Here is a 22,480-nt window from a genome sequence, read left to right as displayed (position 1 = left end):
TGAAAGTAAACGCGCTACCCCCCTCTGTCAAAACACCAATGCTCACAGCAACGAACTATGCTGTCTGGTCTTTAAGAATGAAGGTTCTATTTAGGTTTCATGAGGTATGGGAAACCATTGATCCAGGATCAAAGGACCAAAAGAAGAATGACCTAGCTACGATTCTCTTGTTTCAAGGAATTCCAGAGAACTTGATCCTACAAGTTGGGGAGCAAGACTCTCCTAAAGGGATGTGGGAAGCATTGAAAGCAATGAATATTGGAGCTGATCGAGTAATAGAAGCACGACTGCACACACTGATGATTGAGTTCGATCATCTGAGAATGAAAGATACTGATTCGATAGATACGTTCTCAGCAAAATTATCAGAGTTTGCAGGAACAGCTGCATCACTCGGCCATACAATAGAAGAAGCAAAACTAGTAAAGAAGTTTCTATCGTGTCTGCCAAGCAAATTTCTTCAGCTCTCAGCAACACTAGAACAAGTTCTTGACCTAAACAACACAAGGTACGAAGATGTGGTAGGTCGCCTCAAAGCGTTTGAGGAGCGCTTGCGTGGAGAAGAAAGAATGCGAGGAGAGAAATTTGAAGATAATGGCAAGCTCCTCTACTCCGATCATGGAACCAAAGGCAGAGGACGAGGTTCCAACAGGGGTCGTGGGAACAGAGGAAGGGGGCGTGGAAGTAACAACAGCGGTGATAAAAGCAAGGAGAAGAGAGATTGCTCTCAGATTGAATGCTTCAATTGTCACAAAAAGGGACACTTTGCCTCCGTATGTCCAGAAAAGAAAGAGGACCAAGAACTCAACAATACAGAGACTGAGACGTCAGATAAAGCTCTGTACATGCATGAGGTTGTATTCTTAAACGAAGGGAAGGTAATACCGAAGAAGCTTGAAGCAGACAATAAAGAAAAAGGAATGTGGTATCTAGACAATGGAGCTAGTAATCACATGACAGGGAAGAGATCTTTCTTTACTGAACTTAACGAAAACGTAAAAGGTAAAGTCAAGTTTGGAGACGGATCGTATGTTGATATCAACGGGAGAGGCTCTATTCTCTTTGAAGCAAAGACAGGAGAACAACAGCTATTAAAGGATATCTACTACATACCTGAGCTCAAAAGTAATATATTGAGCTTAGGACAAGTCACAGAGCAAGGCTGCGACGTGAGGATGAGGGACAACTATCTCACTTTACGGGATCCTAGTGGACGTCTACTGGTCAAAGTCTTAAGGTCACCTAACAGACTCTACAAAATCTCGTTGCAAGTTGGGAAACCAACATGCTTACTCACACGGTTAAGGGAAGAACCATGGAGATGGCACGCAAGACTTGGTCACATAAGTTTCAAGACGATCAAGACAATGGCAACAAAGGAGATGGTTTACGGTTTACCTGAGATCACAGAAGAAAAGAAGATATGTGACTCTTGTCTAGTCGGCAAGCAAACCCGATATCCCTTCCCCTCATCCACAACATATAGATCATCTAATGCATTAGAACTATTGCATGCTGATCTATGTGGTCCGATAAGTCCGGCAACATTATCTCAAAACAGGTACATATTCGTCATTATTGATGATTGTACGAGGTACATGTGGTCTATCTTACTCAAAGACAAAAGTGAAGCGTTTGAGAGATTCAAGATATTCAAGGCTCTTGTGGAAAAGGAAGTTAACAAGAAGATAGTAACTCTCCGTACGGATAGAGGAGGGGAGTTTACATCAAACGAATTTCAAGATTTCTGCAACGTCAATGGCATTAAGAGACACTTGACAGCTCCGTATACTCCTCAACAGAACGGAGTTGTCGAAAGAAGAAACCGAACTCTAATGGAGATGACGCGAAGCATGTTAAAAGCCATGAAAGTACCTAACTACATGTGGGGAGAAGCTGTAAGGCACGCAACATATTTGATAAACCGTGTTCCTACTCGTGCATTGAAGGACCAAACTCCATACGAAAGTTTAAGAGGAAGAAAACCGAGTATTGGACACATACGTGTGTTTGGTTGCATTGCACATACTAAGGTGGATTCTGTTCATACGAAGAAACTAGATGACAGGTCGGTGACTTTGGTTCACTTAGGCATTGAACCTGGTTCAAAAGCCTATCGTCTATACAACCCAAGTACGAGAAGGGCAGTTGTAAGTCGAGATGTCATATTCAATGAAGAAGCATGCTGGAACTGGAAGAAAGAGCATGAGCAAGAAGAGACAGAATCCGGAAACTTTAGCATGACTTGGGGTTCAAGTCATGATGATGGTAATGGTTCTTATACTGTTGAAGCTCAGCAAGATGTTACCGAAGACGAAGTACAACATCAAGGTGATAATGCGGAAACAGAGGAAACAGAACCAAGCATTGAGACGGGTCCAAGAAGATCATCTCGACAAGTGAATACACCTAAGTACTTGGAAGATTATGTATTGATTGCCGAGATTGAAGGTGCTATGCTACTACTATCTATCGATGATGAGCCCTCGACATATCAAGAAGCAAAGAGATATGCCCGTTGGATAAAAGCATGTAAGGAGGAGATAGAGTCAATCAACAAAAACAAGACATGGACTCTGGTCAGTAAGCCGCATGGAGTAAAAATCATTGGTCTAAAATGGATCTTTAAGGTAAAGAAGAATGCAGATGGTACTATCAACAAGTTTAAAGCAAGACTTGTCGCAAAAGGATATGTGCAAGAACTTGGCATAGACTATGAAGAAGTCTTCGCACCAGTGGCAAGGATCGAGACGATATGATTACTTATTAGTCTAGCTTCTGCTCAGGGTTGGGAAATTCACCATCTAGATGTGAAAACAGCATTCTTACATGGTGAACTAAATGAAGAAGTCTATGTGTCTCAACCGGAAGGGCTTGAAAAGAAGGGAGAAGAACACAAAGTTTTCAAACTATCCAAAGCTCTATATGGGTTGAGACAAGCGCCTCGTGCTTGGAACACAAAGCTGGATCAAATCCTAAAAGGCCTCGGTCTTTCAAGATGCTCAAAGGAGTGCTCTGTTTACCGTAAGCAAGAAGGTAAACTAGTACTCATTGTTGCGACGTATGTTGATGATTTGTTCATGACAGGGAGCTCTACGTCTGCTGTTAAAGAGTTTAAAGAAGCAATGGCTAAGAAATTTGAGATGTCTGATCTCGGATTACTTACATACTATCTTGGCATCGAAGTTAAGCAAGGACCGAATGGTATAACCATAAGCCAAGAAGCATATGCAAAACGTGTTTAGAAGAAGCAGGCATGGATAGTTGTAATCTAACTCATATTCCGATGGAGTTTGGGTTACAAATGTCGAAGTCCTTGGAAGAAGCAGAAATCGACTCCACTCAGTATCGGAGAAGAATAGGATGCTTAAGGTATCTGATGCATACAAGACCAGACATGGCATTCTCAGTTGGAATTCTAAGCAGGTATATGCAATCACCTCGAGAATCACATGGGAACGCATTGAAGCAGGTCTTAAGGTATCTAAAGGGAACTCTAAGCTATGGTTTTGAGTATAAGCGTGAAAGGAAGCAGAAACTAAGTGGATACAGTGATAGTAGTCACAACACAGACCCGGATGATGGAAAGAGCACAACAGGGTACATATTTTGTATTGGAGAAACGCCTATCAGCTGGTGCTCTCAGAAACAGGAAGTAGTAGCTTTGTCATCATGTGAGGCAGAATACATGGCAGCTACAGAAGCTACGAAACAAGCAATTTGGCTGCAAGAACTTATGAGTGAGATAACCGGAAGTGAAGAAAAGAAGACAGTGATAAGGGTTGATAACAAATCGGCCATTGCTTTGGCTAAGAACCCTGTGTTTCACCGAAGAAGTAAGCACATTCATAAGCGGTTTCATTTCATTAGGGAGTGCGTGGAACGAGGACTGATAGACGTGGAGCATGTGGCCGGGACGAAGCAGAAAGCAGATATCCTAACTAAAGCTTTAGCCAAGATCAAATTCAAGGAGATGAAAGACTTGATTCAAGTTCAAGAAAATGGCTTGAAGCTTAGAAGGGAGAATGTTGGATAAGCTTCAAGAGAAAGCTTAGGAAACAAGTTATTCATAAAAAGGAAAGATGAATAACAAAATCTATTAGATTTAGGATTAAGATAAGTTAAAGATAAGATTCCTAGATCAATATGTAATAGGAGAAAGTTAAGGTTTCTATTGCCTATATAAAGAGACACAAGAAAAGAAGAAGAAAGTTAAGAAAGATTAATAAGACAAAGCAAGAGTTTTATTAAGTTTGTGTTCATACGATCATACCAAGTTTAGATTCTGCGACTTTAAAAACCCTCACCAAGGTGATCATCCCTTATATATTAAAAGATAAGCATTGTAATAAATGCGTTCACACTAAACTGGACACATGTCATGTGTAGAAGCATTGTAATAAATGCGTTCACAATTAAATGGACACATGTCACATATAAAGAGCTTCTGAGCCAAACTCTACATAAATATATTTACACTATGTACTTTACATTTTTTTAATATAAAACTCACATGCATGGTTCTTCTTTACGTTATTTTTACTGTTTACGAATAGAGTTGGACAAATTATTCATAAATTTTGATTCGATTCGTTATCCGTTTTGATTCGGACCGAAAAATCCAGATATCCGTTACTCTACGAAGCAAATCAAATACTAAAATGCAATATCCGTAAAAAAAGAAGCAAATCACACATATCAATATTTATAGGAACGGATATCCAATTTGATTCGTTATATGCATATATATATATACATATATTTAAAGAATTATATATAAGTTATATATTATAGTTTATATAAATTTTATAATATTTTTATTTTTAAATAATTTTATTTTAAGAATTTTATTTTTCATGTATTATTTTGAAAAAAAATGTCATTTAATATTAATTAACAGTATCTTTGTATATTTATCAACCATCTTTATATACTTGTACATACACATACATGTGCACATTGACGTGAGCACCTTATAACTAAGTATTTACCACAACTGAAATATCTAACTTTTTGGAAGTTAAAATATTATTTTTCTTAATGTTTTTTCACTATCGATCAAATTGTAGTAAAAATGATTTGTCTTAATTTTTTTTTTCTTTTTTAACTATTATCCGTTTAGAAACTATATATGAAACCATTGATTCGACATCACAACTATCTAAGATTCATAACATGAAAACAAACAAATAATAGTTATTTTTGATTATCACAGGAAAAAAACCCAAAAACATCAAACATTTTAACCGAATAAACTTAATAAATATTGATATAAAATGATTGTTATATTTTAGGAGATTAAAAACATAAATTAATCTAAAATCGAACCGATATCCAGATTAAACAGATTAATGTTTTCTTATTAAAAAATAACGAAACTAATAATCACATTCCGCACCTACTAGAATATTAATTGAAGGGTTTTTTGCTGTCCCAACGTCTCATCACCGCTATTCGATGAAGCTCTGGCTTTGAGAGAAGTTGTTACTGCTGCAAGGACCTCTTCTGCCAAAAACATCTGGATTAGATCCAATTTTCAAGAGCTTATCAGAGCTTTACACTTGAAGTTGTATTCGATGGAGCTCTGTGAGTTTTCATGGATGTCGAGTGCTTATCCCACTTGTTTGATTTCATTATGTTTTCTCTTATTCCGAGAGATCAAAACTCTGTTGTTGATCGTCTTGTGAAGTCAGCTCTTCACTCTCCTTAGTGGTATCTATACTATTAAAAGGGAAGGATTTCTAAGAAATCTACTTATAAAAGGTTGTTGGACCTATTCATTAGAAACTTAATAAATCTTATTTATGTAAAGTTATCTTTTTATACATTATATAGTTAGTTATTTTGGTTGTTCCTAAATTGATGCAACTTAATTATTTTTCCTAAATTGATGCAACATAATTATTTTTTAATACCAAAAAAATATCCGCGCTTCTCAAGCGCGGATCAAAATCTAGTTCTGTATTAAACTTCCTCTTAAATTAATGTAGTCCTTGGTTGCTCAAAAAAGAATCTAAGGTTTTTTCGAAACGTTATTGTTAACAACTTTTTCCTAGTTACTGTTTGGTGGGCTAGGTTAACATTAAGATTAGCAAAATCCAGCTCAACTTTAATTTTATTAATTAGCTCATTTTAATTTGATCGTATTGTATGGATTTTAGTAAGGTTAAATCTATCAAAAGATCCTAAAATAGGTTTTATGACCAAAATAAAAGAGAAAATGACACAAAGAACACTAAATGAAGTTTTCCTCCCCAAACTAGCACTCAGGATCAGAATTCACAAAAATAGGTTTCATTAAAGGGGCAATTTACCCTTATGCCCCCTTCTTTAACTAATTTAAAAAACAAATTTGAAATCAATTTGTCGCCGTCCTCGTTTCATCGCTTCTTCTTCTCGTCTCTCCGTCGTCGTCGTCGTCGTCTCTCCGTCGTATGATTTTTTCTTAGACTTTTCAGGATATGCTTCATAACCAAGTATTATGCCTTACAGAACTACTTGACTTATGCAGGTTAGTACTGATCCAGTTAGCTGTAACACTCAAGCTTCTGATACATTTGCTTCTACTGTTCCATTGAATGCCAATCCAGCGATTCTTTCTACTGTGCAGAGTGAAAAACAGGTACATTGTCCTTAATTCCCTTTTTCTGTTTGTGTTTGCATGATATGCTTCATAATCAAGTACTATGCCTTACAAAACTACTTGACTTTTGCAGAGTCTTCTATATGAAGGTGTTTCTACAGTTCCTCTGAATGCTCTTCCGGATTTTAGTACTGATTCAGCTAGCTGTAACATTCAAGCTTCTGATACATTTGCTTCTACTGTTCCATTGAATGCCAATCCAGTGATTCTTCCTACTGTGCAGAGTGAAAAACAGGTACATTGTCCCTAATTCCCTTTTTCTGTTTGTGTTTGCATGATATGCTTCATAATCAAGTATTATGCCTTACAGAACTACTTGACTTTTGCAGAGTTTTCTATATGAAGGTGTTTCTACAGTTCCTCTGAATGCTCTTCCGGATTTTAGCCCTGTCCATATTGGACTTTCACCAAACACGAGAGTAGCTGGCGATATTAAGGTGAATAGCTATTTTAAGACAAAGAGAGAGTTGATGTTGAGGATGAAGAAATGGGCTTTAGAGTGGAAGTTTGAGTACAAGACTGTCTCTTCTAACAAGTCAAGAGTGCTTTTGAGTTGTGTTGATGAAAATTGCACGTGGAGGATGCGTGCTATCAAGCTACCTGTTTCAGATTTTTTCGTTGTTAAAAAGTATGTTCATGAGCATACATGCGATACAACACACAGGAAAGCCAACCACAGACAAGCATCTGCAAAGTTGTTGGGTTCTTTGATTTCCAGCAATTATGGAGAAAAAAAGGAAGGTCTCAAACCGAAACAGATCATTGAACAGGTCAGGATGCTGCATGGTGTTCACATCAATTACAAACAAGCTTGGAGAGTGAGAGAAGAAGCTCAGATTTTGGTTAGAGGGACTCCTGAAGACAGCTATTACAATTTGTCTAGGTGGTTGTATAAAATCACAGAAACAAACCCTGGTTCCTTGACTTATCAACATGTTGATGCTGCAGGAAAGTTCAAGTATGCATTTGTGGCTTTTGGTCCATCGATAAGGGGATTTTCATTGATGAGGAGAGTTATTGCAGTAGATGGTACATTTCTGAAGGGAAAATTCAATGGGACTTTATTGGCAGCTTGTGCTCAAGATGGGAATTATCATCTATATCCTCTCGCCTTTGCAGTGGTTGACGCAGAAAACGGCGCCTCTTGGAAATGGTTCTTTAGAGGTTTGAGCCAGAAGATCCCGGACGCTTCGGATCTTGTTTTTGTATCAGACAGGGCTAACTCCATTTCTTCAGCGTTGGAGGATGTATATCCCTTATCTCACCATGGAATTTGCAGGATCCATCTGCTCCGCAACATCACTCCTACATATGCGAAGACTGGGTTGCTACCTCTGGTGGAAAGCGCTGCTGATGCCTATACGTGTCACGAGTTCTGGTTAATCTTCAAGGACATAAAGGATAAATGTCCTGAATTGGCTAAGTATCTGGAAGAGTCTGATTTTAGGAAGTGGGCACGAAGCTATGCGCCTGCGAACAGGTATAATATCATGACTACCAACATTGCAGAGTCTCTCAATTCTATGTTGAAGATGCCTCGTGAGTTGCCCATTATCTCTCTCCTTGAAACTATCAGATTGACGATGACCACTTGGTTTTTTGAGCGACGCGAAGCGGCTGCGAAACATAAGCACCTGGTTACTCCAAAAGTTGTTCAGAAATTGGTATCTAGGTTAGGGGCCGCAATGTTGTTGAATGTGTATCAAGTTGATCGAAGCGAGTTTGAGGTGAAGAATGAAACAATGAAGTTTGTTGTTGACTTGGAGAAGCGGCATTGCACATGTAATGTTTTCGACATTGACAAGATCCCCTGCATCCATGCCATCGCTGCTGCTAAGCATATCAAGAGAGATGAAAACCGTTTTGTTGATGCTTCTCACTTGACAGAAACGTGGGCTAAAGCTTATGCTGAAAGCATACATCCTGGTGGAGAGTTGTCAACGTCCACCTATCCAGAGAATATTGATGAACTGTCTTGCCCACCTCCAGCTACCAAAAAGAAAAGTGGACGCCCTCCTACAAAGAGAAAGAGATCCGTTGGCGAGTTTGGGGTTCCTGGATCTAAATCTCAGTCCCACAAGTGCAGCAGATGTGGCACAGGAGGGCACAACAAGATCACATGCCAGAGGCCTATAGGATGAAGTTCTACATTTTTACATTTTTATCGATTATTATTTGGATGTTTGGCTATTTGATGGTTACATGATATGCACAAGACCATATACATTTTTTCTTTTGGAACCCTATCCTGAATAAGTATGATTTCTTACAACTTTTGTAATATACAACATTATCTTTTGATCTCATTTCAATTTTTAGTTTAAACTTCTTTGCTAGAAAAAAACACAGTAATATTCAACTATTCTGGAATCCCATCCAACTTTTGTAACATCCAACTTTTGTAATATACAATGTATTATACTATAAATTGTATGGGTAAATTCAATTATGTGGAAGCAACTAACAGATGATTCTCCTCAGCCTAGCGGCTAAACCACGAAACCTATGATACCGAAACATTTGATCGACCCGGGTTCGACTCTCCTACGAGTAATGGGTGATTTTTTTTTTTTTGTTCAAACATATATCTCAGGAATCACATTTGTCGCAATCGGAAGCCCATCCTGAACTATCAAAGATCTTTCCAATGTATTATACTATAAATTGTATGGGTAAATTCAATTATGTGGAAGCAACTAACAGATGATTCTCCTCAGCCTAGCGGCTAAACCACGAAACCTATGATACCGAAACATTTGATCGACCCGGGTTCGACTCTCCTACGAGTAATGGGTGATTTTTTTTTTTTGTTCAAACATATATCTCAGGAATCACATTTGTCGCAATCGGAAGCCCATCCTGAACTATCAAAGATCTTTCCAATGTATTATACTATAAATTGTATGGGTAAATTCAATTATGTGGAAGCAACTAACAGATGATTCTCCTCAGCCTAGCGGCTAAACCACGAAACCTATGATACCGAAACATTTGATCGACCCGGGTTCGACTCTCCTACGAGTAATGGGTGATTTTTTTTTTTTTGTTCAAACATATATCTCAGGAATCACATTTGTCGCAATCGGAAGCCCATCCTGAACTATCAAAGATCTTTCCAATGTATTATACTATAAATTGTATGGGTAAATTCAATTATGTGGAAGCAACTAACAGATGATTCTCCTCAGCCTAGCGGCTAAACCACGAAACCTATGATACCGAAACATTTGATCGACCCGGGTTCGACTCTCCTACGAGTAATGGGTGATTTTTTTTTTTTGTTCAAACATATATCTCAGGAATCACATTTGTCGCAATCGGAAGCCCATCCTGAACTATCAAAGATCTTTCCAATGTATTATACTATAAATTGTATGGGTAAATTCAATTATGTGGAAGCAACTAACAGATGATTCTCCTCAGCCTAGCGGCTAAACCACGAAACCTATGATACCGAAACATTTGATCGACCCGGGTTCGACTCTCCTACGAGTAATGGGTGATTTTTTTTTTTTTGTTCAAACATATATCTCAGGAATCGAAGAGTCTCTTCCAAACGACATCATGTAACTCAGTAACCGAAGAGTTTCTTTTCGTCAAGATTGGGTGTTATATGATTGGTTATTTCAGTAACTGACTTCAATAATCGAAGAGTTCCACAATAATCAAGAGTTTATTTTAACTGACTTCAATAATCGAAGAGTTCCTTTTTGTTCTATAAATATAAGGGACGATATCAGACCTTTTATTCACTCACTTCATTTCGCTTGATATATCCTTTTGCAATACAAGTTAGTTTTCGATTTTTCTCATTTTCCATTCAATTCATGAACTTTTTTCTATTTCTATTTTATCGTAACATCTTAGTTTCGATTTTGTTGCAGGACAAAGTTTCAATGGAAGGAAGTTCAAAGAAGATGATGAAGCGTCCCATAGAGGAGGTTTACGGATGTGATGCCGCCGAAGGTTTCAAGAAGGGGAAGAAGGAAACTGTGGAACATTACAGGGCTCTTCTTCGTTTGTCCAACGAATACAGGCTATCTGAGAATGATTGGAATCTTGCATCCAGCAAAGCAAATTCAATTGCTGTCCAAATCGAGTTGCTTGAAGATATTATCAAAGCTGATGGAAAATTTGATTTAACTGCTGAGTTGGAGAAACTCAAAGAAGAGCACTCGGAAGCGGAAGGAATGCTTGCTGATGTGAAGGTCAAAGTCCCTGATTGGGATAAACTTGGCGAAAGTTGGCTCCATCATGAGTAATTTCATGTTATCGTCTTCTCTTTTTATGTTTTTAAGGACCACATTATGTTTGATTTTCAGTTTTTATTTTAAATGAATAAGCACTTTTGTTTCTCTTGTGTTGTTTCTTCAATTAACAACCTAAATAAAAAACTTGTTCAATGTTTTTCACTATTTTGTAATGGTTTGGCCTAGTGTTCTTATAACTTGGTTATCTGATTTGCTTATTTGTTTTTGGAAAGCCATCCTGAATACATAAAATGATATCCAGATTATATAAATCTATCGTCTGTGAATAAATGAGTTCACATTTACTCTGTTATCGAATATCCAACGTAGCCTAGTGGCAAGCCCTTCTACTCTTAGTGTACCCTTATCACACAATAAGTCGTGTTCGATCCCCGTTGTGTATACTCACATTTTTTTTTGTTTTTAATTAAATATTCAAACGTTATTTTCGTTTTATTGTAGCTTTTGGCAAGTATAAGACCCTTGGTACAACGGCTGCACACTTGGATTAATCTATCGAGAGTTCACGAGTTCAATCAACATCAGATCACATTCTTTTTCATTTTTTTTTTGTAAACTTTAAAGGAATTTGTTTTTGGAAAGCTATCCTGAATACTTAAAATGATATCCAGATCATATAAATCTATCGTCTGTGAATAAATAAGTTCACATTTACTCTGATATCGAATATCCACCATAGCCTAGTGGCAAGCCCTTCTACTCTTAGTGTACCCTTATCACACAATAAGCCGTGTTCGATTCCCGTTGTGTATATTTTCACTTTTTTCTGTTTTTAATTAAATATTCAAAAGTTACAAGTTATTATCGTTTTATTATATCTTTTGGCAAGTATAACACCCTTGGCACAGCGGCTGCACACTTTGATTCATCTTTCGAGAGTTCACGAGTTCAATCAACATCGGATCACTTTCTTTTTCATTTTTTTTGTAAACTTTAAAGGAATATGCTAGGCTTTGGTGCATTTTGCTTTCTCACTCTTTTTCTGGAAACCCATCCTAAAAGTACCATAAGCATTTGACAATTCATCAATACATCCTAAAAATTTTTCAATAACAATCTAAATGAAAAAAACGTTAGGGATAATTCATTACAAACTTAAACTTAAACGTTAGGGATAATTAATATCAAAGTAGAAAAACAGTGTAGAAAACAGAACAAATATGACATTTTCACTTCCTTTGACCTTCCTGGAAATCTTTATCCATAAACTGGTCGAAGATCTCACAACATAGCTTGCTTCGTAAGTCCATCGCAGTTTCATCATTTATATTAGCCATGCTCTTCAATCCCAGTGACCTGCATTCCAGCATCTTCACAACAAAAATACCACAGTTGTATGGAAATTTTGTCTTTGGAAGCCCTTCTGCAAACTTAACTTCAAATGGACTGATATCTTCGAAATTAACCTCTTCACCAAGAAGTTCCATCTTTATGGCACTAATCAACACTGTCATAAATACCCAAAATTATACAATAAATCAATCACCAACAGACAACAAAATGAATATGTAAAAATGCATCACAATCACAAGCAGCAAGTGACAAACTTTTATTTTCTAAATTAGCTAATATTTTTACCTGCCAGTTCTTGGATTTGATTAAGAGCACGTTTGATATTTGCTTTTGGAAGACCACAATGGAAGAGTGTGATTGTGTTGTCCATCAATTGTATCTCCACCCCAATATAGTGACAGCTCAACTTATCTTCAATGACACCATATATAACATCAACATCTTCCAGCCATACCTTCTTTGGATGTATTAAACCTTTCACAAGTTCGCCTACACAGCCCTCCAATAACTTTTTTTTTTCTTATGTGGCTTCCTGACAGATTCATAAGCGTACCCAACCACTTCTAAGAATTTGACTGGTACAAAGCATGCTGCTGGAAGATTGTTGTTGCGGAACCAAGCACCTTGCTCAACCCTCTTACAATTTAGCATTTCAAATGCAACATTTATGTGCTGCCAATGTAACAATATAGTTAGAAACTTCATATAGAACTGCTATAACATGGACATCTAGCATAGCTCAACTCAACCTCTTCCTAAACATATGACACAATCAAATAGAAGACAGAACAGAGTGTTGATTACCTCTTTGTTGAGATTGTTTTCTGCATCGTCCATTTTTTGAAAGAACTCTTTTTCAATTTCTTTTCCATTGATATAAAACGGTCTGTAGTTGATAAAATTAACTAGTATCAATCGAAACTTTTACAAAATAAATTAGGAATATTTATGCGAGGACAAAAAGTTGCTTACACACGATATATGCCCCGTAGATCCATCCAGTGTGCAAGCCTTGAAAACCGAGGAAATTCAGGTGTCACAAATGGATCAATTGGAAGGATTACCTCAGGTGTTACAGGTATAGGAGGGTTTCTAGGTCGTATTGGCCTCTTCTCTTCTCGCTGTAGAAAAGGAAGCAAATCTACTGGCTGAGCATTTGCTTTCTTCTTCTTACCAACATGTGGCTTCCCCTTTAATTAAAAATAAAGACAAAAATTCAGGATCGTTTTTATCTTTATACTTGAATGCCTTCCTAATATGAAGTAAAAATATTTTTTATACCTTTTTTGCATGATCGTCTTGACTTGGTTTCACACTCTTACCCTGCTTTACTTCCATCTGTGAAACAAAACCGATATATCAAACTATTGACCTGAACTTCAATTCAAGTGGATCTTATTCATTTTTATTACCTCTTTTGCCATTTTCCCAACACCATCTTCTGATGGACCAGCTGCTTCATTTTTCTTACAAGCGACAGCCTTCGCCTTCCCCTTTTTGAATGACAAAAATTCAGATACATTTATATCTTAATTCCTAGTATGATGTATAAATATTTCATACCTTTTTATCACCATCTCCTTCACTTGGATTCACACTCTGCGTCTGCTCTTCTTCCATCTGAAAATCAATACCGAGATATTAAACAAATGACATTATTTTTCAATTCAAGTGATCCAAGGCATTTGTTTTACCTTTTTTGTCATCTCCCAAACACCATCTACCCATTTTCTTGGTTTTCGCATCTCAGAATGGTGGAAGTAAATTTGTTCTTTAGAATTGTTCAAAGAGACAAAACACGAGCCATCAAACAAAATGACTTTAACTTTTCCAGCGCACCAGGCACCATTGTCGAACGCCTCCACGTCCTGCATTAGCTCATAACTTTTCTTCGCTCCAGATCTCTCAGGTGGTGGTTGAGGACGTATTCTGTCAATTGATACACGTGTCTCAACACTCCTTTTCCTCTTCTTTTCGTCCAGAGACGGGACGAAGTACTCAACTTTCACCATCTCAACCCCATCAACCAAATATGTTGCCAACACATTTCCTGGATACCATTTATGACAAGTATTGTCATCTTGTGATGAAATCTCCACATTTGCTCCGATCTCAAAGGGATTTTGAACTCTGCTTTCTACATCCTGTGATGGTTTAGATTCAAGGATATCCAGTCATTTTGATAGTTGCTGAGTATTTATTAAAGGTTTTAATGAAAGTAATACCTTATTTTGCTCTGTTAAAAGATTTCTGCGAGCTCGGGTATTTGGCTGTGTGTCGGAAATGTTTGGTGAAATGATCTCATTCATAAGCTCGTGAGTCTCCTGAATTCAGGAATGGTTGAATGAACACGTACAAGGGCTTCCAAAAATTACTTGAAAAGTCCAATTTTTTAAAGAAGGTACCTGCTGCGTCTGAATTGGAGTAAGGACTGGAGTCTCAATATTCTGTTGAGCTATTGGAGAACCAGGTGTCTCTTTCGTGATCTCATTCATAGGCTCTCGTGTATCCTGATGTCAGGAATGGGATTATGAACACGTACCAAATTCATAATTTTATAAATACCAACAGTTTTCAAAATTATACTTGCCTCATTGTTAAGTTGTTCATCTGCTTGATCTGCATTGGCTTCACCTTGTCTGGAAGCCGTCTCATGAAATGGAGTTGTGTCAGTCTGTGCAAGTACAACAAAAATTAGGAAGGCAAGCCTAAATATGTATAACATCTTCCAAAATTACTTGACAACTCAAAACTGAATCAAGAACTAGATAAACATTAATTTTAATTTCCGAAAAAAAAGTTACCTCATTGTTTGGAGTTTCATATGAAGTAACTCTTTGTAGTTTCTCTAGGTTTGTCACACGTTCTTTAATCTGTTTCCTGTCTTTTTCAATCAAACACAAACGATCGTTCATGATCCTTAAATTATCTCCCACCATCTCGCTGATTCTGTTGATCTTTGATTCCAAAGACTCCTCCTGATACGAAGTAGAAGCTTGACTCATCCCTCCATTCCCAAACAGTAAAGATGCTCTTCTTATTTCTTCATTAGCACCGTATAGGTCTACTGACATGTTTCGCCAATCTCTAATTTTAAACTTATAACCTCTCTTGGATAAATCGGCCATGTCATCCAGATCTTTATTAGCTTCGTCTCCATGCAAACATCATCTTCTGGATCATTAGAAATAGGAGGTAGGATGCATGTGACCTTAAGCTGAAACCATAAAAATAATTAGCTTTTAAATGGAGAATCATAAGGCAAAACAGAAACAAGAAAAAAATAATGTAAAAACTTACATGATCTTTGATTTCAATTAGGAGAACATCTATCAGCTGTGGAGAAGCTATTTGAAGGTACTTCTCACACAAAAATATTGGGGTAGACGGTTGAACGCTCAGAATAGGAACAACTTGACTGAATGCATACTGTAGCAAAGGTACTGACTCAAGTATCCATATAAGAAATGCCATAGGGAACCCTTGCAAATCATAATTGTTTTTGTCGAGGCTTTTGTCGACAGCTCTCTGAAGTGATTTTAACAGCAAATTATAAGCTGTTCTCCCCCATGGGTATGTCATCAAGACATCCATATCCTGCGCTATTTTCACATAATCCAAAGTAAAAGTTGTGCCACCGTCGAGAAGGCTCTTCTGTAGTAGTATGCTCTCAATCAGGAGGAGCATTGCAAGGCAGAATCTCTCATCAGAAGCATCTTCTCTTGTGTTTCTGAGCTGCTTCTCCACGTCCTTTACTGTATGAGTACGCCCTTTTAGGAAGTCCCACTTAAATTTCTCGGTTCCCTCTCGTGGTTCTCTTGCTTCACCACTACATTTCAAACCAGTCACCATGTGGAATTCTCTTATAGAGAACCTCATTGGCTGAGCACCAAAATGGAACCATGCTTCGTGTCTCTTCACTGTCTTGATGCTTTTGGTGAGAACTGCGTGCACTATCTTAGCTGATAATTTCAAAGACCTCTCTCCAAGCTTGATCACCGGTCCCAAAAACGTCCCTCTTATTCTGTTGAACTCATCATTTCCTAGAATTTCCTTAACAGTTTTGATATAAGCAACTATCGAGTGTTGGTTTATCGATATCGTCTTCTCTGGCTCTGATCCAATCGGATACCTCAGCTCAGGCAGTGCTAGTCTTAATGGTAATGGATCTCCCATCTTGTTTCTATCCTGCGTAAACAAGAAAAATTTTATTTGTCTAAATTAATTAAAATCCAATTTTCAGGAAGGGTTTCCTGAAAAAAATACAAATCCTTCCCGAAGTCTATACACATGCTTTCACATGAACTAGAATTCTACGAATCATATTAGGTTAAAACGAGCAAGTCTATACACAAGCAAAAACCAGGAGACCAATCTCTCAGAAAGAAAACACACATAAGGTTGAATCTGCAACATACCTTCAAGAGATAGAGCTCTAGAAATGGTTTTTCTCGGAGAATAGAGAGAGCTCGCGTAAAAGATCGAGAGAGAGAGAGTTCTGGAGATGGGTTTTCGTCGGAGATCGAGAGATATGGAGATGAGAGAGAGATTCGAGAGGCGGAGACGAGTGAGATTCGAGAAGTTTGAAACGGCGAGAGTGTTGAGACGGCAAGAGTTTTGTTTTTTTTCAATCGAAATGTATTGTTTTGGAAACCTATCCTATATTAATTGGGTTAAGTATGCTTATGTAATATTCTTTAACAGATGATTCTCCTCAGACCAGCGGTTAAACCAAGGCTTTTTATAACTCAAAAGTCTCTCTATCCCCGGGTTCGATATGTGGTGGATTCAAAATCTATTTTAATTCTTTTTTGTGTTACAGTTTGGAGTTAAATAAAATTAAATGTAATCCATAACAGATGATTCTTCTTGGCCTAGTGGCTAAACTCCCACACTATCCAAATACGCAGACTCTCTCCCTCTGGGTTCGATCCTTTGTGGTTCTAAATTTTTGTTGTCTGTAAACATCACAATTTTAAGCTTACCATATACATGTCCAATCCTTAGTATATAATCTCATTTCATTCTTTTTTACATTTGAAACACTTAACTTTTTTTCTGGAAACCCATCCAGAAACAATATTTTAACCTTCCAAGATATATGATACCCAAATAAAATACTTGATATCCTTCCAATCTTTCTTATGTAACCAGACGCCAACAACATAACAAAATAAACAGTCATAACTAAAACCGAGTCTTAACTAAAACAAAAAATGTTTTCATGCATCATTCTCATTTCCCAAAGCTCTCATCCACAAATTGGTTGAAGATCTCACAAGACAAGGTTCTCCTTAGCTCCAATGCATTGTCATCATTAATCTTTGTCATGTCTCCTATCTTCAATGACTGGCACTCCAGAATCTTGACAAGAAATATCCCACAGTTGAAAGGATGTTTTGTCTTGGGTAAACCTTGTGCCTGCTCAATCTCAAATGGAATCATCTTCACCTTATCTACCTCATCACCAGAAGATTCCACCAGCAGATTAGAAATCAACACTGTCATATTTAAAAATCAATATCAAGATAGAATCAGTTGAATATTTCAAACCAAGAAACAGATGAATACATCAAATACAGATTGTTTATACATACCTGCCAACTTTTTCACTTGAGGAATATCAATGCTGTTGCTTTCCTTTTGAAAACAATCATATACTGTGATTCTTTTCTTCTTCAAATGAATTTCCATCCCAATCCAGACATTGCTTTTTTTTCCAAGAGTAATCCCATACACAACATCAACATCTTCTCCCCATGTCTTCTCTGGATATACCTTCCCTCTCACAGTATCTTTAAATAAATCGTTGAAAATCTTTTTACCTTTGACCTTTTCTTTCTTGTAAGCCAAATCATCAGAGAGCAAGCAATGCAAGAACTCCATAGGTAGGAAGCACGCCTTTGGAATCTTGTAGTTGTGGAACCAAGCAGCATTCTCATTTCTTCTGCAATTTAGCATTGCAAAGGCTCCATCAATGTGCTGCAAAAAAAAAGGCAAACATTATCTAATTTGTTACTATATAATTTCCTGAAACTAAACAAATCCTTCCTGAATTTTTTTTTAAAAAAAAAGCTCAAGGCAAGAACATATGTAAACAAATTACCTCTTTCTTAAGGTCCTTTTTTGCATTTTCCATGCTTTGAAAGAAAGATTTCCTTATCTTATTATCATTGATTGATAGGGACCTGCAGTCGATTAAAGATTCAAAGGAATTACCAAACCTCTTATACATAAATATAAGAATATATAGACAAGGACAGAAACATGCTTACGTTTCATGCATGCCGGGCTTTAATGTCATCCAATTTTGAAGCCTTGAAAGCTTATGTTCCGCAGGAGTTGAAAACGGATCAACTGCAGGTATAATCTCAGGTATTACAGTTAAAGCCGGATTTCTGTCAGACTTGAATGGAGTTTTTGTGTCTCTAGATCGTTTAGGCACCCTCTCGCTCCTTCTTAGGAAAACATTATCCATTCCTGAATTTTGTGATGAGGCAGCAGCTTTCCTTTTCTTATCAGGCTTCACCTTTAATCAAACAATAGACACCAAGCAAAATATTATCAAATTTGTTGCAATCGGAATTTCTGGAAACCATTCCTGAAACTAAAATGTATGTATATCAAACAATTCACGTGAAGTATAATTCTAGTTATGATTTACCTTATCTGCCATCTTCCAGACTCCATCTTTCCATTCTCTATGAATTCGCAAATCTGAATGTTTGAATAGAATAGTTTCCATAGAAGTATAGAGACACACCGAGTATGTGTTATCACCAAGTACCATGCTAATTTGTCCGCTGCTCCAGCCATTGTTGTAGAAGGCTTCTACCTTATCCATCATCTCAAAGGATTTTTGGTCACTAGTTGGTGTTGCAGGACGTATTTTGTCAGCCGTGATAGTATCCTGAAGTTTCTGAAGTCTATGTTGGTCTGTGAAGAGTGTCGTGTACTCAACTGTCAGCTCCTCTAGTCCTTCACACAGTTTAAGATCAACAACCTTTCCTGGATACCATATTTCGTCATCAGTAGACAAAATTTCAACCTCTGCGCCTATTTGAAAGTGAGCTAGAAGCCTGCTTACTTCAACCTATTAAAAATGAAGATTCAGTAACATCAGCGGTTTTAAATTGTTAGAATAATAATTAAAGATCAAATATACTCGATGCATACCTCGTTTTTTTCTGAAAAATCTATAGCACTTGTCTGAAGATGCTCTGTTTGCTGAGTAATAGGCGGCATCTTCGAAACATATGTGGAAACTAGCTCAGTAGTAGGTTCTGTAGTATCCTTGAGATTTTCTTCTGCTTGATTCTGCTCTGATGGTGTCTCATCGGATTGATCTCCCTCACTTGTCTGAAGGTGCTGTGTTTGCGGAGTAAGAGGCTGTGTCTTCGAAACATCTGTGGAAACTAGCTCAGTAGTAGGTTCTGTAGTATCCTTGAGATATTCTTCCGCTTGATTCTTTCTGCTTGATTGTGAATGCTCTCCTTCACTTGTAGAAAAATATTGGGTCGCAGTTTCTGTCTCACTCTATAAGACAAAAGTAAATGGTAAGAGTTAGTTGAATAGAAAAATATTACCTAAACATTTTAAATATTTCTTCTTACCAAAGCATTCTTATTTTCTTCAATAACTAGTGCAATTAGTGAAGACAATGGAGAGGAAGGTCTGTAATGCACAGCATGTGTATCCTCCTGTAATAACAGTAAAATAAAAGAGGTAGTTATGAAGAAGTTTCTACAATTTAAAATTCAAGTTGTACTTATGAAAGACATTTCTATGCTTACCTTTTTATTGTTTGCTGAAATGATCTCAGTCAATGGCTGTGTAGCCTCATACGTTTCCTCTGTTACCGTCTGCAAAAAAAACAAAAAAAAGTCAGGTAGGGGATCAAAAACACGTACAAAAGCTTTCAAACATTACTTGAAATCTCCAAGATTTTTTGAACATTTACCTGCTGTTTCTGAATTGGAGTAAAAACTTGAGCCTCAATACTCTTTGGAGATATTGGAGAAGAAGGTGTCTCATTCATTTCCAGTGTTTCTTTTTGCAAAACTTGAGTCTGAGCAGCAGGTGACTCAATCACAATCTGCAAAAAATATCAGGAAAGGCCATCATGAATACATTCAATTATAATTTCTAGAGTAAATATTACCTCATCATCTGGTTTTCCTTCTCCTTGATTAGTTTTGGGTGGCGTTTCATCAGTAGAGGTTTGTGTTTCCCTCTGCCAAAAATTAGAAAGGTCTATATATGTAAATCACCCAAAACTAATTGTAAACTCCAACTGTCATTGAGCATATACCTCTTTTGTCAGATTAGGAGTAAAAACTTGAGTATCAAGGGCAGGCGTGTCATCCGATGGCTCTCTCTCAATCTGTAAAAATTATCACGAAGTCAATCCAGAGTACGTTCTAAAGCTTCCAAACATTAACTTAAAAATCCAAGATTTTTTTTGACCATGTACCTGCTGAGTCTGACTTGGAGTATAAACGGGAGTTTCAATACTCTTTGGAGCTATTGGAGAAGAAGGTGTCTCATTCATTTCTACTGTTTCTTTCTGCAAAACTTGACTCTGACTAGCAGGTGACTCACTTGTTAATTTCTCTCTCACAATCTGCAAAAAAATATCAGGAATGGCCATCATGAATACATTCAACTATAATTTCTAGAATAAATATTACCTCATCATCTGGTTTTCCATCTTGATTAGGATTGGATGGCCTCTCACCGGTAGACGTTTCTGTTTCTTTCTGTCAAAAATCAGAAAAGCCTTTATATGTAAAAAAAAATCACCCAAAACTAATTTGTAAACTCCAACTGTGAAAACAATATCATTGAGCATATACCTCTTTTGTCAGATTAGGAGAGAATACTTGAGTATCAAGGGCAGGAGTTTCATCATCTGATTCATTCATTGTGTCCTGCAAAAATCAAGAATGCATTCTAGAATATGTACAAAAGCTTCCAAATATTACTTCAAAACTCAACAATATTTTATTGGTTACATACCTCATTTGTCAAATTAGGCTGTTGAGACATTGGAGATAAAGGCGTCTCACTCGATGATTGCGTGTAATCCTGCAAAAATCAGGAAGGCATTCAGGATTTTGTACAAGAATTTCCAAATATTTTCTTAAAAATTTTTGAGCATATACCTCATTTTGTTGAGACTTTGGAGATGCAGCTGATTCAATCATTGTCTCCTGCAAAAATCAGGAATGCATTCAAGAAGTACAAAAGCTTTCCAAATATTACTTCAAAACTCAACAATATTTATTGGTTACATACCTCATGTGTCAAATTAGGCTGTTGAGACATTGGAGATAAAGGTGTCTCACTCGATGGTTGCGTGTGAGACATTGGAGATAAAGGTGTCCCACTGGATGGTTGCGTGTGAGACATTGGAGATAAAGGTGTCCCACTGGATCGCTGTTTGTCAAATATTAGGAAGGCATTCAAGAATATGTACAAGATCTTCCAAAAAATACTTGAAAATGCAAATGTAAAAGAAGATGTTTTGAGAATTTACCTTTTGTGTCACGTTAGTGGGAAAAACATTGCTGTTTCCTTCCAACTCTGACACACGAGCTCTAAGATGTATGTTTTCTTCTTCCAGTAATGACATTCGATCCTTCATGCTCTTCAGATTCTCCTCCATTACCGTGATGATCCTGTTCACTTTTTCATTTACTGAATCCTCATCAATCGGAGTAGAAGCTTGGCCAGTCTCCTTATTTGCCATCATTTGAATAAGAGCATCCAATGTGTCAAATGTGTCTACACACCTATTTTCCCAGTCATCGGCTGTAATCTTGTACCTTTCTTTGTTACATCTTTCACTGTTTCCACTCGTCACTATATTTGTCTTCAATGGAGATATCATCTTCTGGATCATGAGGAATAGAAGGTAGTATGCAATGGACCTTCAGCTGAGAATATTTCAAAAAAAGACCAATGAGAAACATATTAAAAAAAGAAGAAGCCAAATAAACTGAGAAACATATACTTGGAAAAGCTTACCTTTGTATCAGCTTCAACCTGTAAAACCCTATCAAGTGATGGATTCTCTATCTCAGTGTATTTTTCACACAAGTAAGTCGGCCCAGGAACCTCAACTGTTGGTACCACACTTACTGAACTTATTCTTAGCAAAGGAATCGACTCTAGTATCAAAAGAAGGAATACTAGAGGATAACCTTGCAACTCAAATTTGGATTTATTCTCCAAATGATTCGCAGACAGCGTTTTGAATTGACTTCAGGAG

General features: G+C 37.1%; 5 protein-coding genes across 6 annotated transcripts; 2 read left to right on the top strand and 3 right to left on the bottom strand.

Moving 5' to 3' along the window:
• The first annotated feature begins 3,286 nt into the window (after nucleotides 1-3,286).
• LOC117126626 (secreted RxLR effector protein 161-like) lies at nucleotides 3,287-4,036 on the top strand. Its single transcript, XM_033275161.1, has one exon. The coding sequence runs from the start codon at nucleotides 3,287-3,289 to the stop codon at nucleotides 4,034-4,036; it is 750 nt and encodes a 249-aa protein (XP_033131052.1).
• Nucleotides 4,037-5,566: 1,530 nt separating this feature from the next.
• On the top strand, nucleotides 5,567-9,227 carry LOC103853859. The gene is made up of 3 exons (XM_033275414.1): nucleotides 5,567-6,622; nucleotides 6,717-6,878; nucleotides 6,973-9,227. The coding sequence occupies exons 1-3, from the start codon at nucleotides 6,506-6,508 to the stop codon at nucleotides 8,782-8,784; spliced, it is 2,091 nt and encodes a 696-aa protein (XP_033131305.1). The 5' UTR covers nucleotides 5,567-6,505; the 3' UTR covers nucleotides 8,785-9,227.
• Nucleotides 9,228-10,925: 1,698 nt separating this feature from the next.
• LOC117126514 lies at nucleotides 10,926-15,359 on the bottom strand. The gene is made up of 11 exons (XM_033274752.1): nucleotides 15,012-15,359; nucleotides 14,798-14,881; nucleotides 14,613-14,717; nucleotides 14,433-14,531; nucleotides 13,902-14,351; nucleotides 13,771-13,827; nucleotides 13,620-13,700; nucleotides 13,489-13,545; nucleotides 13,180-13,397; nucleotides 13,012-13,093; nucleotides 10,926-12,879 (listed from the first exon to the last, which is right to left on the bottom strand). Exons 1-11 carry the CDS (start codon nucleotides 15,333-15,335, stop codon nucleotides 12,697-12,699), a joined length of 1,740 nt encoding a protein of 579 aa, XP_033130643.1. The 5' UTR covers nucleotides 15,336-15,359; the 3' UTR covers nucleotides 10,926-12,696.
• On the bottom strand, nucleotides 15,352-16,946 carry LOC117126625. The gene is made up of 2 exons (XM_033275160.1): nucleotides 16,626-16,946; nucleotides 15,352-16,395 (listed from the first exon to the last, which is right to left on the bottom strand). Exon 2 carries the CDS (start codon nucleotides 16,381-16,383, stop codon nucleotides 15,352-15,354), a length of 1,032 nt encoding a protein of 343 aa, XP_033131051.1. The 5' UTR covers nucleotides 16,384-16,395; nucleotides 16,626-16,946.
• A 376-nt stretch (nucleotides 16,947-17,322) lies between these two features.
• LOC117126512 lies at nucleotides 17,323-21,636 on the bottom strand. Of its 2 annotated transcripts, XM_033274749.1 has the most exons (17): nucleotides 21,505-21,636; nucleotides 21,372-21,419; nucleotides 21,226-21,294; nucleotides 21,063-21,137; nucleotides 20,898-20,966; nucleotides 20,681-20,830; nucleotides 20,519-20,590; nucleotides 20,369-20,440; nucleotides 20,168-20,302; nucleotides 20,001-20,069; nucleotides 19,821-19,907; nucleotides 19,384-19,743; nucleotides 18,872-19,300; nucleotides 18,483-18,736; nucleotides 18,314-18,395; nucleotides 17,805-18,189; nucleotides 17,323-17,708 (listed from the first exon to the last, which is right to left on the bottom strand). In XM_033274749.1, exons 1-17 carry the CDS (start codon nucleotides 21,616-21,618, stop codon nucleotides 17,443-17,445), a joined length of 2,736 nt encoding a protein of 911 aa, XP_033130640.1. In that variant the 5' UTR covers nucleotides 21,619-21,636; the 3' UTR covers nucleotides 17,323-17,442. The 2 variants fall into 2 exon arrangements, with proteins under 2 accessions (XP_033130640.1, XP_033130641.1); XM_033274750.1 differs by lacking the exons at nucleotides 20,369-20,440; nucleotides 20,519-20,590; nucleotides 20,681-20,830.
• Nucleotides 21,637-22,480: the final 844 nt, after the last annotated feature.

Source organism: Brassica rapa, chromosome A07, assembly GCF_000309985.2.
Source record: "Brassica rapa cultivar Chiifu-401-42 chromosome A07, CAAS_Brap_v3.01, whole genome shotgun sequence".
Classification (NCBI taxonomy): Eukaryota; Viridiplantae; Streptophyta; class Magnoliopsida; order Brassicales; family Brassicaceae; genus Brassica; species Brassica rapa.
This window is presented reverse-complemented; position numbering and strand designations above follow the sequence as displayed.